The sequence below is a fragment of the Rhinoderma darwinii genome, chromosome 2, assembly GCF_050947455.1.
Source record: "Rhinoderma darwinii isolate aRhiDar2 chromosome 2, aRhiDar2.hap1, whole genome shotgun sequence".
Classification (NCBI taxonomy): Eukaryota; Metazoa; Chordata; class Amphibia; order Anura; family Rhinodermatidae; genus Rhinoderma; species Rhinoderma darwinii.
This window is the reverse complement of record NC_134688.1, coordinates 30,070,216-30,086,331: the sequence shown is the minus strand read 5'-3', so window position 1 is coordinate 30,086,331 and position 16,116 is coordinate 30,070,216. Positions and strand designations below refer to the sequence as shown.

The 16,116-nt window shown below is 42.0% G+C and overlaps 1 protein-coding gene across 3 annotated transcripts in view; it reads right to left on the bottom strand.

The window, feature by feature from the left end:
* Window positions 1-16,116, bottom strand: part of CNTN5 (contactin 5) — a 1,298,632-nt gene that overhangs the window by 284,912 nt on the left and 997,604 nt on the right. For all 3 annotated transcript variants that reach the window (XM_075851517.1, XM_075851516.1, XM_075851518.1), the window contains one exon: window positions 1,538-1,719. In XM_075851517.1, coding sequence (XP_075707632.1) covers window positions 1,538-1,719 — 182 coding nt within the window. The remainder of the gene's footprint in view (window positions 1-1,537; window positions 1,720-16,116) is intronic.

Below are 16,116 nucleotides of genomic sequence, written 5' to 3'. Positions count from 1 at the left end.
ACGACTAGTATGTATGAATGGAAAACACCATGAAATCAATCAAAATCTGTACAAAAACTGTAAAGCATAGCATATGGAAAGTTATTCACATTTGTTTGTAGATTAATATGAAAATATGGTAATATGTTTAAAACCAATTCTTTTTTATGCATTAAACATTATGGCAATACAACTTATTCATAAGAAATAAAGATGAAAGCCCAGGCCTAATTCTTCTTGTGTGCAGTCAAGGCAACCCTCTTTAGAGAGGACGACACCTGCCTTAAAAACTGCAGCGGACTTCTCAGTTTGACGGCGCCTCACAGATTCTAGAATTTTTTTTTCTTCTAGCACCCACCATTCCTGAGATATTGGTGCCATTAGTTTTGGTGCCCAATATGCAAATGAGGCCTTTGACTGTCAACTGGGTAGTAAAAACACTGCTCACTTGCCAAGGGCTCCAAAACTAACTGCACCCATATCTCAGAAATAGTGGGGTTTAACAAAAATTTTTTTAAAAAATGACCAGAATCTGTGAGTCGCCGGCAATCTAACAGAGATGTCAGCTGCAGTTTTTTGGGGAAGGTGACAGGTCCTCTTTAAGCTTACCACCTCATCACAAGTATTTCTTGACTTGATACAATGTATTAGTGTAGGCAAGATGTATCAGTCTGGACTTTTTTACTCAGAGGATTGTCTAGATAGTCACACAATCTCGGCTGTTAGATGTATTAGGTTTGTGTGGGGTTTACGCCTCTGGACGCTAAAAATAATGTTTTCATTCACTGACAGCAAGCAGAAATCTTGCTGTCAGTGAATGAAAACTGAATGAAATTGACAGCTCACAATTTTAAAGAAATGAAACACAATGTATCTAGAATTTACATAAAACTTGAAAACCCCTTTACTATTTGAAAACAGCTAGTGAATATTAAAGGGGTACATGGACTTTAAAGAGGAGGGTTTAATGTTCAGGACCCACCTTTATTAGTCAAATCAGAGTTGCAAAGAAGTAGCAGCTCTCGTTGTGGCCAACCCGCTCTGTCTATGTATTACATGGGTGGACTTTCATTTGAATGGCATGTGATACTTAAAGTCCCGTTTAGTGGCCGCTGCAGGGAAAATGAGCAGCTAACGGCAAAACTGGCTATTTGGGTTTAAGGCTATGTGCCCAGTGGAAAAATCTAACATGTATTCTGCCACAAACTGTGTCACGAAGAGACTTGTTGTTGTTTTGTTTTATTTTTTTGCGAGGCGGTTTGCTATTCCGAACTATGGGGTGGATTACCATTGACATGGGAGCTTTGTTACCAACGGAGTTCACGCTGATTTCAATGCAGAAAACGCATCGGAATCAGCATGAAAATTCCTTCATGTGATCAAGGCCTTAGTTAGACATCACATTAAAGATGTTGTTTGTGATTATAAGTTTTGCCCATAGTGCTTTTTAGTACTAAACTTTAAAAATAAATACAATAAGTACAATTACATCCGGGCTTCAATGTCATAAATTGGAATAAAATAGCATTTTGCAATCCGTCCCTAAGACAACACTTACTGTATACTTGTAATTGACCCCGGAAGGCATTTTTCCCCCTGGAGTTCTCAGCTTTACATTCATATGTTCCCGCATCTTCCAGTTGAACATTAGGAATCTCCAGAACGGCTTGTGATTTTCTTAGCCGCGCTTTGCTAGGAATAAAGCCGCTGACCTTCCTCCATGAGATGGTAGGAACAGGGCTGAAAAATACAGAAAGATACCAATGAAGAGAAATGTTTATGTTCTTTCTGTTGCCTGCTCATGTAAGCATTTATAGTTAAAAGTAGCAATAAAGTGCGATCACGATGGAGGCCGGTGCACTACTTGATATATTGCCCATTCCCACAGGGAAACCTAAGACGGTAAAAAGAGTTTAAGGCTTTTAGTGTTACTTTATCATAGTCTACAGATAATGAATATTGTATAGGTAACTGATAATTTCACGGCCTGATTCGTCCCATAGTCAGAGTTAAATAATGACTGCGGTAGGCTCATGAAATGGAAAAGTCGTTGGCTCACCCTCTTAGTACAAGGCTCGGATTATATGGGTCATTTAAAATCTTTATCATGATTCCAAGTGACAAGGCCGGATTGAATTTTTGGTTTATGTCGATATTTAGTTTATTAGAACTGTCTTTATACTTTAGTGGTTTTGTAGTAGGTTTAGGGACTGATTTATCAGACATCTTAGTATAAGTGGAGCATAAAGGAGTTTCATGGTGGAGCATCTGTTTAGAGTTCTGGTGCCCGGTCTGGATAACTGGTAGGGGGTTAAAATAGCATTATCTACTGGATATCCCATAAAAGTCAAATCTTGGAGCGTCTCACTGATGATATTCACACCGATTCTGACCACAGAAGTTCCCTATCGCCACCGGTGGAGAAGAGCTTCACACGTACCAGTCATCCACCATTATAGTCTATGGGAAATACAGAAACAGCATGCGCACTCCCGCACCATTACGTATTCCTTAAAAATGTTGCACGGCTCATGATAAATGTCTCAAGTTCTAACGACCGTTTTAAAATCGGCATGAAAACCCCCGACTGCAGCTTTCCTGTGGCTTGTTGTAAGACATACACCATATAGACAAATTTATTGGGACACCTGCACATTACACCTACAGGACCTTTAAGATAACATCTCATTGTAAATCCATAGGTATTAATATGAAGTTGATGAATAGCTATACTGGTATAGACTCTAGACAAACGTCAAAAATTAGGCGTCCTCACAAAACAACAAGTTAAATACCTATAAATATATGTGAGGACATATCAAATATCCCAAACGGAATAAATACCACAAAGTACACAATATGTAGCATGAAAAGGTAGAAATACTTTATTACAATAATCATAAGAACATATTGGCCATCAAGACTCAATCAAAAACAATCAAACAGACAAATTAAAAATAGTGTGGAGATACGATGACGGCTACACACGTAACATGCAAATAGCATATAAACATCATGTGATGTGGCAATGTACAGATAAATTGGTTCAAAACTTAGGTAAACTGGATTAATTGAAATAGTGCAAAAAGTATCATAGGGCAAAATGCCATAAATAGACTACACAAAAAGCCAGTGACACAAAAGATTATTCAGAAATAGATAAATATGAGTCCAATATGAGAATGCATAGGTCTAAGAGAGAGTCACCCCCGGGGCGTTGTGTGTGGAGATAGTTTGCTCTTGGCTTACCATGCAACAAACGGGTCGGAACAGTTTTCTGGTCCCTTATGTTGGGTGACTCTCTCTTAGGCTTTTTGTGTAGTCTATCTATGGCAGTGGGGGCAGGACGCTTAAGTAGATAACGCCATTTTAATCCCTTAAAGATCAACTTTTTTTTGGGCATTTAGGACAATGTTTATTTTTTGCTTCCCCCTATTCCGACAGTTAATACAATTTTATTCCTAAGCCCTGTTCACACAGAGTTTTTTGGCGCTGATTTTGACGCAGAAATCGCGTGTGAATCAGCGGCAAAAAACAGCCAAAACAGACTTCCATTGATTTTTTTAGCCTTTTAGCCACTTGCTGGAAAAAAAGTGGCATGTCCTTTCTTGCTGCGGTTCCGCCTCTAACCTCCCATTGAAATCAATGGGAGGTAGAAAAAGGGTTTACTGCATCGTTTTTTGTCACCGGCGCTCAATGGCCGCGGGCGAAAAACATTTTTTTTTTTCTGCCTGTAAAATACTCTGTGTGAACAGGGCCTTAGGCTGAGGCAGGTGCATGATTCAGGTTGAGCAGTATTTTGAAGGCTGACCTTTTTGTGAAAGATAATTTAGTGTTTAACCTACAGTATATATTTTTTTGTGAAGGTGCAATACGGATACGGATATCAAATATGTAAAAAAAAAAAAATTATGTTTTATGTCTTTTTTAAATTTCTTATGACTTTAATAATAAAAACTTTTTCAGTTCCGTGAAAAATATTGTATTTGTCTTTTTTGTTTCTTTGGTAACTTTATCAAACTTTATTTAACTTTTTTGTCCCAATAGGGGTCTTTTCAATTTAACCAGCTCAGGACCGGGCTATTTTGCGCCTTCAGGACCAGACACCGTTTAGCCATTTTTAGCACGTGTAAGTTAAATGGCTATAACTTTTTTATTTGTTGGGCTAACGATGTGATTTTTGCGACGTTTTTTTCCGTAGACAATGCAGGTTTCATTTTTTATCATTTTTATACACACCTTTTTTGCTATTTTAGAATTTTTATTCATAAAGTTTGAAAATAATAGTAAAAAAATAAGCTTTTTTACGTTCAGCTATTTTTTTATGGTAATAACATAGTTTTACCCTAAAATAGACCTTTTATTTGTGATCGTCATTGTCTACCGTAAATTTTAATATATTACATGTCTATATTAGGGTAATTGGGTCAGCGCTAGCGTTACAACAATGATTGGCGGGGGGGGGGACGTTTTTTTTTTTGGGGGTGGGTATTTTATGTGTATTTATTATTTAATTTTTTTTTGCACTTTACTTTATTATTTTTTTATTACTATGGTCTGTCCCCCAAAGGTCAAAGAAGACCTTTGGGGAACTTTATATATTTTTTTTCTTTCTTTTACACCATGTTTTTCCACTGCACAGCAGCCCCAGTTACAGGGGAAATCAGCCCTCTCATAGTGACGATTGTCACTAACTTGGCTGTGCTGGGTCTAGTAAGACCCAGCAGCAGTCTGTCAGTAACGGCACCCGGCGATCATGTGAACAGTCACATGATCACCGGGAGGAATAGAGACAGTGCCGCTGCCTCTGCCTCTATTTCTATTTCTATATGTTCGTTGAGCACTGTGTAAAAATACATCGGAGATGACAGAAGCAGCTAAAGCTGCTTCTATCTTCACCTCAGGGTCCCCGGCAGTCACTGACAGCCGGAGACCCGACATTCAGCTGCCCGATCGCGCGGGCAGCAAGTTAAAACCCGAGCCGTAAAAAGTCTATGGCTCGGGTTTTAAGGACCCTGACCGCTGACCATAAAAACACAGCCAGCGGTCGGGAACCAGTTAAAAAAAAAAAAAAAAGAATGCATTTTAATATGTATGGACTTAAGTTATGTATGTCAAAACAAGCATTCTGTTGTGCCCGTGGTCGCTGACTGCCGGCACATCCTACTTACCGGCAGCCACGACCGCATGACACTCTTTATGCCGGCATCTCCCTCCCAAGAGATGCCGGCACATGCGGCTGCAGCTCCCCACTGATTCCTGTAGGGTGCACGTGCTCCTTCCCAGCCTTACAGGGCCAGCGCGCACACCAATGCAAAGTTCCCTATCCAATACCTATACGCCCTGGACTTTAAAAAGGGCTCTACTCTTCCTCTCCTTGCCTAAGTGTTCTTGTGTCTGCCCATGATCGTTATGACAAATGGTCCCTTAGTTGTACCCAGTGTTTCTGTTTCCGGTATCCTGTATCGAATAATTGTGTTTGTTCCAGTGCAAAATCTATTGTCTGAGTCAAAAGTGTCATCTGTGCCAAGTGTCATCTGTGCCAAGCGACTGCTTCGCCACGAGTCTGGACGCCAAGTGTCAGCCACACTGAGTGTTTGCTGGATCTTCTACCCAGGTACTCTTTTTCCTAAAGACTATCATTGATTGTTGCTTGGCCAGCTGCTACTCCGCTACGGCAGAGCAGCCTAGTGTGTCCACATACCCCATAGCCATGACACATTCTCACTGTTTAGTCCGGTGGGTCTTTAAAGGCCCCAAACTGTCATATAATGATGCCGCCTCCTTGATTTCTTTGTCACTTATACAGTAGGTGCCGAGATCAATACTACTGATTTTGTTTGATTAATGCAGATGCCTGGGAATGCGGCTATCAATCCCACACATACAGGTACATCCAAATGTTCTAACTGGTTGAACATGTTCTCTTCAGACCCTTCTGCAGCTAAATGAAATTATTATAATAATAACGTTATATAAGACAAATGCTAGTTAAAGGGGTTGTCTCATGAAGGCAAACTCTGTCCATATGCCCTATTAGAGAGGGGGTGTCTCGTTCCGTAAAAGTGGATTCCGCTTTGGTAGACCCGGCTTATCGATGCATTACAAGGAGGTCATTAATTTGAATGTGTGCCAGGTAATGCTGCTTTTTTGTCAAAAAGAAGAAGTTAGAGAAGTCGGGCCCACCCGCTTCCAGTTAAAAAGGGGTTTTCTTCAGGAGGCAACCCAAGGCTATGTAAACCTTCGAAAGCAATTATTTATTTATTTATTTATTAAATAAAATGGTCAATCAGTGTGTTTTGTGCAACTTTATAATTAGTTTTTATTAAAAATGATTTCTACTTTTTTAGATACAGCTGCTTTGTATTCTGTATACAGAGCAGCTGTATCTTGAGCTGAATCCTCTATCCGTCAGGTTAGTAGCACTGACTAGTTCAGTGTCAGCGGGTCCTGCGTGTCTCTAACACACAGGATCCACCTGTTAGATGTGATCGATTACAGGTGGATCCTGCGTGTCAGACCCGCAGGACCCGCTGGCACTGAACCCGTTATTCCCGCAGACCTGACGGATTCTGGTCTTAGCGCACAATACAGCTGCTCTGTATACAGGATACAAAGCAGCTGTATCTCAAAAAGTAAAAACATTTTTTAATAAAAACTAATTAGAAAGTTGCACAAAACACACTAATTGAACTTTTTATAAAAAAATAAATATATATATATTTTTTTTTAAATCGCTGTTGAAGGTTTACATAGCCTTTAAGCATTTCCCTAATATTTAGTAAAATTCACCCAGGCATTGATAACAATTTGGCGAATATAATGAGGTAAAAGAGGTAGAAGTAAGATATCATATAGCCATTCAGGCCACTTGTATATCGTATTTCTAGTAAACCTTGGAGAAGGGGACATAAAGTGAAGTCATCTGGAGGAGGTCAGCATCTTACGTCTGATGACGAGAAGTGCCATGGTTACCCCAAATCATCAAAGCTCTGATTAGTACTCCCAATTATGTGATAATACTTCTAGAAAATGTGTTCTGCCCCTTTAGTAATGTGTTTACTACATTCTTAAGTTGTCTGTGAATAGTTTGGAATTGTCTTTATTTATCCTGTGAAAATTGCCCATAAACATTGTGGCCAAAGGCTTTATATAGTGTGAAGGCCGTAGAAAATGTTGCTGATTCAAGCTGAGGGAAATCAATAATGCATAGAAAGAAGAGAGATGATATTTTAAGTGACATGCATTAACTTTTGCTTTTACAATGTGAGGCTCAACATCGTTTGGAATGATGATGTGATCATTTTATCTACCCTTTTTACATTGCTTCTCTAAGCGTTTAAAAGGGCAGGCTTTATGCAGAAGTTCAAGGATGGAACATCTGTGCTCAAAACCAAACTAAAGATAACATCATGTAACAATACAGAACAATTCTGCTCATAAGGCGATAATGAAAACTGATGAAACAAAATATGGCCATATGATTTATCTTTCTTTCTACTATCTATATATCAACTACCTACCCTTAATTAATCAATCTATCATTTTATGGACCTGAGGCAAAAAGTCTTCTTGGTCGACGACCGAGATGACCGACGACTTGCTGCTTTCAGCTGCATCGCTGGGTCTCCAAAGCAACCCATCGATGCAGCACTAGCAGCCAAGGACGTTGCTAAGATCTCAAGACATCAGGGGTGATAGCCCCAAGATATATGTTTGGCTCCACCATATATACACACACATGCGACACTGTGCAAAAGTTTTAGGCAGTTGTGGAAAAATGCTGCAAAGTAAGAATGCTTTCAAAAAGATATGTGTTAATAGTTTTTTAAATCTATTACCAAAATATAAAGTGAATTAACAGAAGAGAAATCTAAATCAAATCAATATTTGTTCTGCGTGAGGAACAGCCAAATTCTGCTAAAAGGGTGAGGTTGTGGTAGACAGTTTCATGTCACAGGTCCACCATGGCAATACACAAGGTAGTTATACAGCATCAGCAAGGTCTCTCTCAAAGCAGACAAGGGTTTCAATATGTGCTGTTCAAGCTCTTTTGAAGAAGCACAAAGAAACGGGCAATGTTGAAGATCGTAGATACAGTGGTCAGCCAAGGAAACTTAGTGAAGCAGATCAAAGACACATCATGCTTACTTCCCTTCAAATTTGGAAGTTGTCCAGCAGTGCCATCAGCGTAGAATTGGTAGAAACCATTGGAACCCAGGTACACCCATCTACTATTCGGATAATTATGGCCAGAAGTGGTCTTCATTGAAGAATTGCGGCACAAAAGCCATACCTTCGACGTGGAAACACAGCAAAGCTACTCCACAAAACCATAGGAACTGGGGTGCACAAGACTTAGATTTTTAAAAGCATTCTTCCTTTGCAGCATTTTTCCACAGCTACCTAACACATTTGCATAGTACTGTGTATATATATATATATATATATATATATATATATATATATATATATATATATATATATAGCAAACAAGAAGGCAGCAGCACTCACATAAGAGTAATCGACCAGGTGCCAGCAAAACGTCCCGATCCTCGGACGTATAATAATATATAGAAGAAGAAAATTTGCAGCACTCCAACATGAAAAAAGTGGTGGTTTATTCAATCCAAAACAACAGCAGCAACGTTTCAATCCTACAATAGGATCTTTATCAAGCCTAGTGACACATCTACTCAACAAACTTATATATGGTTGAGACTATTTTACATAATTGGCCTCATTATAATACAATAAAGTGCAAAGTGTATGAAAACATACATAATACATGGTGTACGGTATCATCATAAAAATAAACATGATACAGAAAGTACAGAAGTGTGTATGTGACATCGTGAATAACAATACATAATATCAAAAACATTAAAAACAACTGATTACATCATAATCATTTATGCAGCAGTGGTGTAAAATCTATCGTCATATCGTCACTCACCAATCAGAACTTCAGATTTAACTAGTCAGTCATTGGTATATGTGTTCGTAAGAGTGTATTGCAGCAATCAGCTGCAGCCCTCGTGGTAATTAAAGTTTGACACATCAGTGTAATCCCCCGAGGCGGAAGTGTATCATCATTCAGCAGCAGAGAGCATCGATCGCATCCATATGATGTAATGCGTGTCAATGCGTTCCACTGAACTGACCCGTATATAACGGCATCATAGGTTGCTAAGCAACTGTTGTAAATCTGTCATGGATACCTATTGACAAGGCTATGTCGGTCAAGAAGTCAATAATTGCAAAAAAATGCAAGAATATTCGTCAATGCTCCTCATGGTAAGGCCTCATGCACACGACCGTAAAAACACCCGTTATTGCGGGTCGTTATTACGACCCGCAATAACGGGCTCATAGGCTTCTGTTAGCCACGGGTACCTTCCCGTTTGCTCACGGGAAGGTACCCGTGCCGTTAAAAAAGATAGAACATGCCCTATTTCATGCCGTAATAACGGCACGGGCATCCCATAGAAGTCTATGGGGCTCCCGTAATCATGGGTGGCTGCGTGTGTTCACCCGTGATTACGGGAGCGTTGCGAGGTGAGGCGAGGTCAGGGGACTACCCGGTCTGCAGGCCACAGCCCAGTGGCGTAACTACCGCCGGGACTACAATGAAAACTATGGCAGAGCGGGGAGGTATCTCCCCGCTCTGCCATAAACAAAAGACATGTATCCCCTATCCTGTAAAAAATAAAAATAAAAGACGTTCATACTTACCGACAACTTCCTGCTTCCTCCAGTCCGGTCTCCCGCCCGTTGCCTTGGTGACGCGTCCCTCTCGACATCCGGGCCGACGTCCTGGATGACGTTTCAGGCCATGTGACCGCTGCAGCCAATCACAGGTCAATCACAGGCTGCAGCGGTCACATGGACTGCCGCGTCATCCAGGGATGTCGGGCTGGATGTGAAGAGAGGGACGCGTCACCAAGACAACGGCCGGGTAAGTATGAATTTCTTTAACTTTTATTACAGAAAAGGCTGTCCCTTCTCTCTATCCTGCACTGATAGAGAGAAGGGGCTGCCGATTAGTGCAGTGCTATTTTGCTGCCAAAAACGTGCTCGTAAATACGGGTGGAATACGTGTGACACCGGACCCATATTTACGAGCACGGGTTCGTAAATACTGGTGCAAAACGGGTGGAATACGTGTGACACCGGACCCGTATTTACGCCAGTATTTACGGGTGTGAAAAAATACGGTCGTGTGCATGAGGCCTAAGTGATAGAGATATTAAGGATATCTAACAGTAACTTTATATCAGTTTTTTAAAGACGATCCACACGTGGGTGCAAAGATCTCTGTTCACAATCAAGTATCCAGAACGATCTTGTTCCCGGAGTTATGGGACCACATAGCTACGTCTTCACGTGTCTAGGATGTCCCATTACCCTCATCCGTGTAACGGACCCAGATTGTCACATCAGTGACATAATATCTCATAAAGCATAAGTCATAAAAAATATATGAGAATCCTTCTCACTTTTCTTACAAAGACCTATAGTATCTCTATATCACTTTAAAACCAAATAGGAGACTAGAAAAAATTCAACAAATAATAAACATATTTTATTGATATAATAAGACTTAATGAATTGAACACAGCCCCGTCAGATATCGTAGCACAGTAACATTACTATTTGAAAAAAATCAATCAAAGAAGTTCCGAAATTCTGTTGGGAGTGGTATTCCAATCTAAAAAAATACAAAAAATAAATTTTTTAGTATTTATCAAACATTGACAGTAAATAAGAAATATAGATATTGATGTTAATGTGTCAACGATCATCATACCGAAGAAGACATCTAAAGGACCCATGGAAAAAGAACATGAGGACATCATAAGGCTATTCTATCTACAACGAATTCTACATTAAGCCCACAAGGTTTTAAGGTGTTCAATAAAAATATCCATCTCAATTCTTTTTTGTGTAAAGCCAGATGGCGATCACCGCCAAATTGTGATGGAGGAACATGGTCCAGGATCATGAATGTTAGATCCCTTTCATTGTGACCATATTCCGAAAAATGTTTAGCCACAGGTAAGTCAAGTTTCTTTTTGCGTATAGAGAAACGATGATTGTTTAGACGAGTTTTAAAGGCACAGGTGGTTTCACCCACATATAGGAGGCCACAGGGACACCATAGCACATATATGACCCAGTCTGAGTCACAGGTGAAATTGTGTTTAATTTTAAACTGTTGTCCAGTCACTGGATGTCTAAAAAATTCCCCTTTGCACATCAAGGCACAATTGACACATCTGTAACATGGGATATTGCCCGGTTTTAGTGGTTTAAAGATAGGTTGTGCCGCTTTCTTATGTTCTGGCATTCTGGTTTTCACCAGTCTATCTCGAAGATTTTGTGAGCGTCTATAAGACATAAGTGGACCATTATTCAATACATCTATGTGTCCAAAGCTATTGCTGATTATTGGCCAATGTCTATTCATAATCCTGGAAATATCTCCACTTATGTCATTATAAGTTGAGATAAATGGAATGCGTTTCCGTTTTCCATATACTAACGGTTTTTTAGACTGTAGCAAACTGTCCCTCGCTATACTATCAATCTTCTTTCTATGTGTCCACAGTAATGATTTAGGGTAACCTCTTTGTAGAAAGTTACCAATCATGGTGTCTAAAGATATGTCAAGATCCTCCTGTCTGTCAGTATTGCGTTTGGCCCTAATCATTTGGCTGTATGGCAAGGACCTTACTATACTTCTTGGATGACAGCTATCAAATCGTAGCAAAGTGTTCCTATCGGTCTCTTTAGTGTACATTTTAGTTCTAATTGTATTGTTAACAATGGATACAGTAACATCCAAGAATTGCTACTTGTGAGTTTATTATGTCATTAGTAGAACTTATTTTGACATCCAACTATTTTTTATTTAAAGATAGTTATTACATTCAGTTGAAAGGAACGGCCATGGGATCCAATATGGCTCCCACGTACGCCAATATTTTCATGGACAATATTGAGGAGATGTCGGTCTATGTATCCCACCACTTCTCACATGTTTTGAGGTGGTGGCGATACATAGATGACATCTTCCTCATTTGGACTGACACTGCCATTACATTAACTGATTTTCACCAGTTTCTTAATTCGATAGATGATGATATCCAATTTACTATGATACACTCTATGGATAATATCCAATTCTTGGATGTTACTGTATCCATTGTTAACAATACAATTAGAACTAAAATGTACACTAAAGAGACCGATAGGAACACTTTGCTACGATTTGATAGCTGTCATCCAAGAAGTATGGTAAGGTCCTTGCCATACAGCCAAATGATTAGGGCAAAACGCAATACTGACAGACAGGAGGATCTTGACATATCTTTAGACACCATGATTGGTAACTTTCTACAAAGAGGTTACCCTAAATCATTACTGTGGACACATAGAAAGAAGATTGATAGTATAGCGAGGGACAGTTTGCTACAGTCTAAAAAACCGTTAGTATATGGAAAACGGAAACGCATTCCATTTATCTCAACTTATAATGACATAAGTGGAGATATTTCCAGGATTATGAATAGACATTGGCCAATAATCAGCAATAGCTTTGGACACATAGATGCAGGGCCGCCATCAGGAATTTCAGGGCCCCCTACATCTACATTTTCTGGGCCCCCCTACCGTGGCACCGCCTGTTAACGGTACTCCGTCCAGTACTATATCATGGTACCCAGGGCCGCCAACAGGGGGGGTATTATGGATACTGATGTGAGAGGCCCGGCCAAACCTAATTGAAAAGGGGGCCCGGCAAACTGCCGCGACTTGCCTTTGGTAGAAAAAAAACAGGCCCCTGCAATGGGGCCCGTTTTTTTCACCAAAAGAATGTCATGAGCTGCGGGCCCCCCTTTCAATTAGGTTTGGCCGGGCCTCTCACATCAGTACCCCTAATACCCCCTTGATGGCGGCCCTGGGTAGCATGGGGGCCGTCAAACACCGCCGCCCGTGCGACCGATCACGCGCACCCGCAAACTCCCGCGCATGCGCACCGGCGACCGCCTGGAACCGCGCACCGAATTTTGAGGCAGATTTTGACCTGCCCACACTATCTTGCCGCGTTTTTTGCCTGCGGCGATTGAGGACAGCAGACAGAAAACGCAGCGAAAAATGCATTTTCTGCCTCCCATTGATTTCGATGGGAGGTCAGAGGCAGAACCGCGGCAAGAAAGGACGTGCTGCTTTTTCTTTTTTCCACGACTGGCTCCCATTGATTTCAGATTAAATCAATGGGGGGCGGTTTTGGAAGTTGTTTGGTGCTGATTCTGACGCAGTGTCCAAGTCAATATCAAGGCCCAAAAACTCTGGGAACTGGGCCTTATTGTTAGGGCTTATTCAGACGAACGTGTAATACGTCCGTGAAACGTGTGTGATTTTCACGCGCCTCGCACGGACCTATGTTACTCTATGGGGCCGTGCAGACTGTCAGTGATTTTCACGCAGCTCGAGTCCGCTGCGTAAAACTCACGACATGTCCGATATTTGTGCATTGTTCGCGCATCACGCACCCATTGAAGTCAATGGGTGCGTGAAAATCACGCCCAGCACTTCCGCAGCCGTATAAACTATGAATGAAAACAGAAAAGCACCACGTGCTACAAACATACAAACAGAGTGTCATAATGATGGCGGCTGCGCGAAAATCACGCAGCCACGCATCATACGCTGCTGCCACACGGAGCTGTTATGGACCTTTTGCAAGCGCAAAACGCCACGTTTTTGCGCGCGCAAAAAGCACACGCTTGTGTAAATCCGGCCTTAGGGTAGGAACACACTAGGCATGAACGCTGCGGATTTTATGCAACACATTTTATTGTGTAAAATCCGCAGCGTATCACAGTCGCAGCAGAGTGGGTGAGGTTTGAACAAATCTCATCCACACGCTGCAAAAATAATGGACCTGCAGTGTGACTGCAGTCGCATGTCAATGTATTCTGTGGAATCGCCGCTCCTCTGTTGCAGAAATGCTGCGGTTCTGCCGCAAAAATCACAAATGAGAAAAAAAAAAAAGGCACTTTTTTAAATTTATAAAAAAGTTTAGACTTGCCCCGGCCGTAGTCCTGGTGACGCGATCCTCTATTCTTAGCGTAGCCCCGCCTCCTGTCATGACGTTTCATCCCATGTGACTGCTGCAGCGGTCACATGGTCTACAGCGTCATCCCAGGAGGCGGGGCTACGTTCAGAAGAGAGAGATGCGTCACTTAAACTACGGCCGGGGCAAGTCTAAACTTTTTTTTCCCTGCAGGATTCCCGCAGCGGACACGCCTCACCAAACCTGCGCCACTATTTGGTGCGGTTTTGCTGGCGGAATTCCCTGCGGCTCCCGGGATAAGCTGTGTAGTTTTACTCAGCATATCCGCCTAGTGTGTCCCTTATGATGTCGCTCCTGGAGCTGCTGCCGGTCTCTAAATAGGCAGTTGGTCCAGTAGAATTTGGAATTATTTTTTTTTGTGAACCAGCTTAAAAAAATACAAAACTTTTGTGTTAGGGCCTGTTCACATCACCGTTCGCTTCCGCTCCGGGGTTCCTTCTGAGGTTTCTGTCGGGTGAACCCCGCAACGGAAAGTGAAAGTGATAGCACAGCTTCCGTTTCCATCACCATTAGCGCAGTCGACTGCGCTATTAATTCCGTCCGAAAACCAGCCGGAATGGTGACGAACGGAAACCATTAGCGATGTTTCCGTCACCATTGAGATCAATGGTGACTGAAACGGAAGCTGTGCTGTCACTTTCACTTTCCGTTGCGGGGTTCACCCGACAGAAACCTCAGACGGAACCCCGGAGCGGTGGTTCGTCACCATTCCGGCTGGTTTTCGGACGGAATTAATAGCGCAGTCGAATGCGCTAATGGTGATGGAAACGGAAGCTGTGCTATCACTTTCACTTTCCATTGCGGGGTTCACCCGACAGAAACCTCAGACGGAACCCCGGAGCGGAAGCGAACAGTGATGTGAACAGGCCCTAACACAAAAGTTTTGTATTTTTTTAAGCTGGTTCACAAAAAAAAATAATTCCAAATTCTACTGGACCAACTGCCTATTTAGAGAGCGGCAGCAGCTCCAGGAGCGACATCATAAGGGACACACTAGGCGGATATGCTGAGTAAAACTCCACAGCTTATCCCGGGAGCCGCAGGGAATTCTGCCAGCAAAACCGCACCAAATAGTGGCGCAGGTTTGGTGAGGCGTGTCCGCTGCGGGAATCCTGCAGGGAAAAAAAAGTTTAGACTTGCCAGGGCCGTAGTCCTGGTGACGCATCTCTCTCTTCTGAACGTAGCCCCGCCTCCTGGGATGACACTGTAGACCATGTGACCGCTGCATCAGTCACATGGGATGAAACGTCATGACAGGAGGCCGGGCTGCGCTAAGAATAGAGGATCGCGTCACCAGGACTACGGCCGGGGTAAGTCTAAACTTTATCAATTTAAAAAAGTACCTTTTTTTTCTTCTCTTGTGTGATTTTTGCGGCAGAACCGCAGCATTTCTGCAACAGAGGAGCGGCGATTCCACAGAATAAATTGACATGCTGCGGCTTAAAAAGCCAAAGCCGCACTGCAGGTCCATTTTTTTTGCAGCGTGTGGATGAGATTTGTTAAAACCTCACCCACTCTGCTGCGACTGTAATACGCTGCGGATTTTCCACAATAAAATGTGTTGCATAAAATCCGCAGTGTTCATGCCTAGTGTGTTCCTACCCTAAGGCCGGATTTACACAAGAGTGTGCTTTTTGCACGCGCAAAAAACGTTTGCTTTTTGCGCATGCAAAAGGTTCATAACAGCTCCGTGTGTCAGCAGCGTATGATGCGCGGCTGCGTGATTTTCGCGCAGCCGCCATCATTATGACACTCTGTTTGTATGTTTGTAGCACGTGGTGCTTTTCTGTTTTCATTCATAGTTTATACGGCTGCGGAAGCGCTGGGCGTGATTTTCACGCACCCATTGACTTCAATGGGTGCGTGATGCGCGAACAATGCACAAATATCGGACATGTCGTGAGTTTTACGCAGCGGACACACGGACACACGCTGCGTGAAAATCACTGACAGTCCGCACGGCACCATAGAGTAACATAGGACCGTGCGAGGCGCGT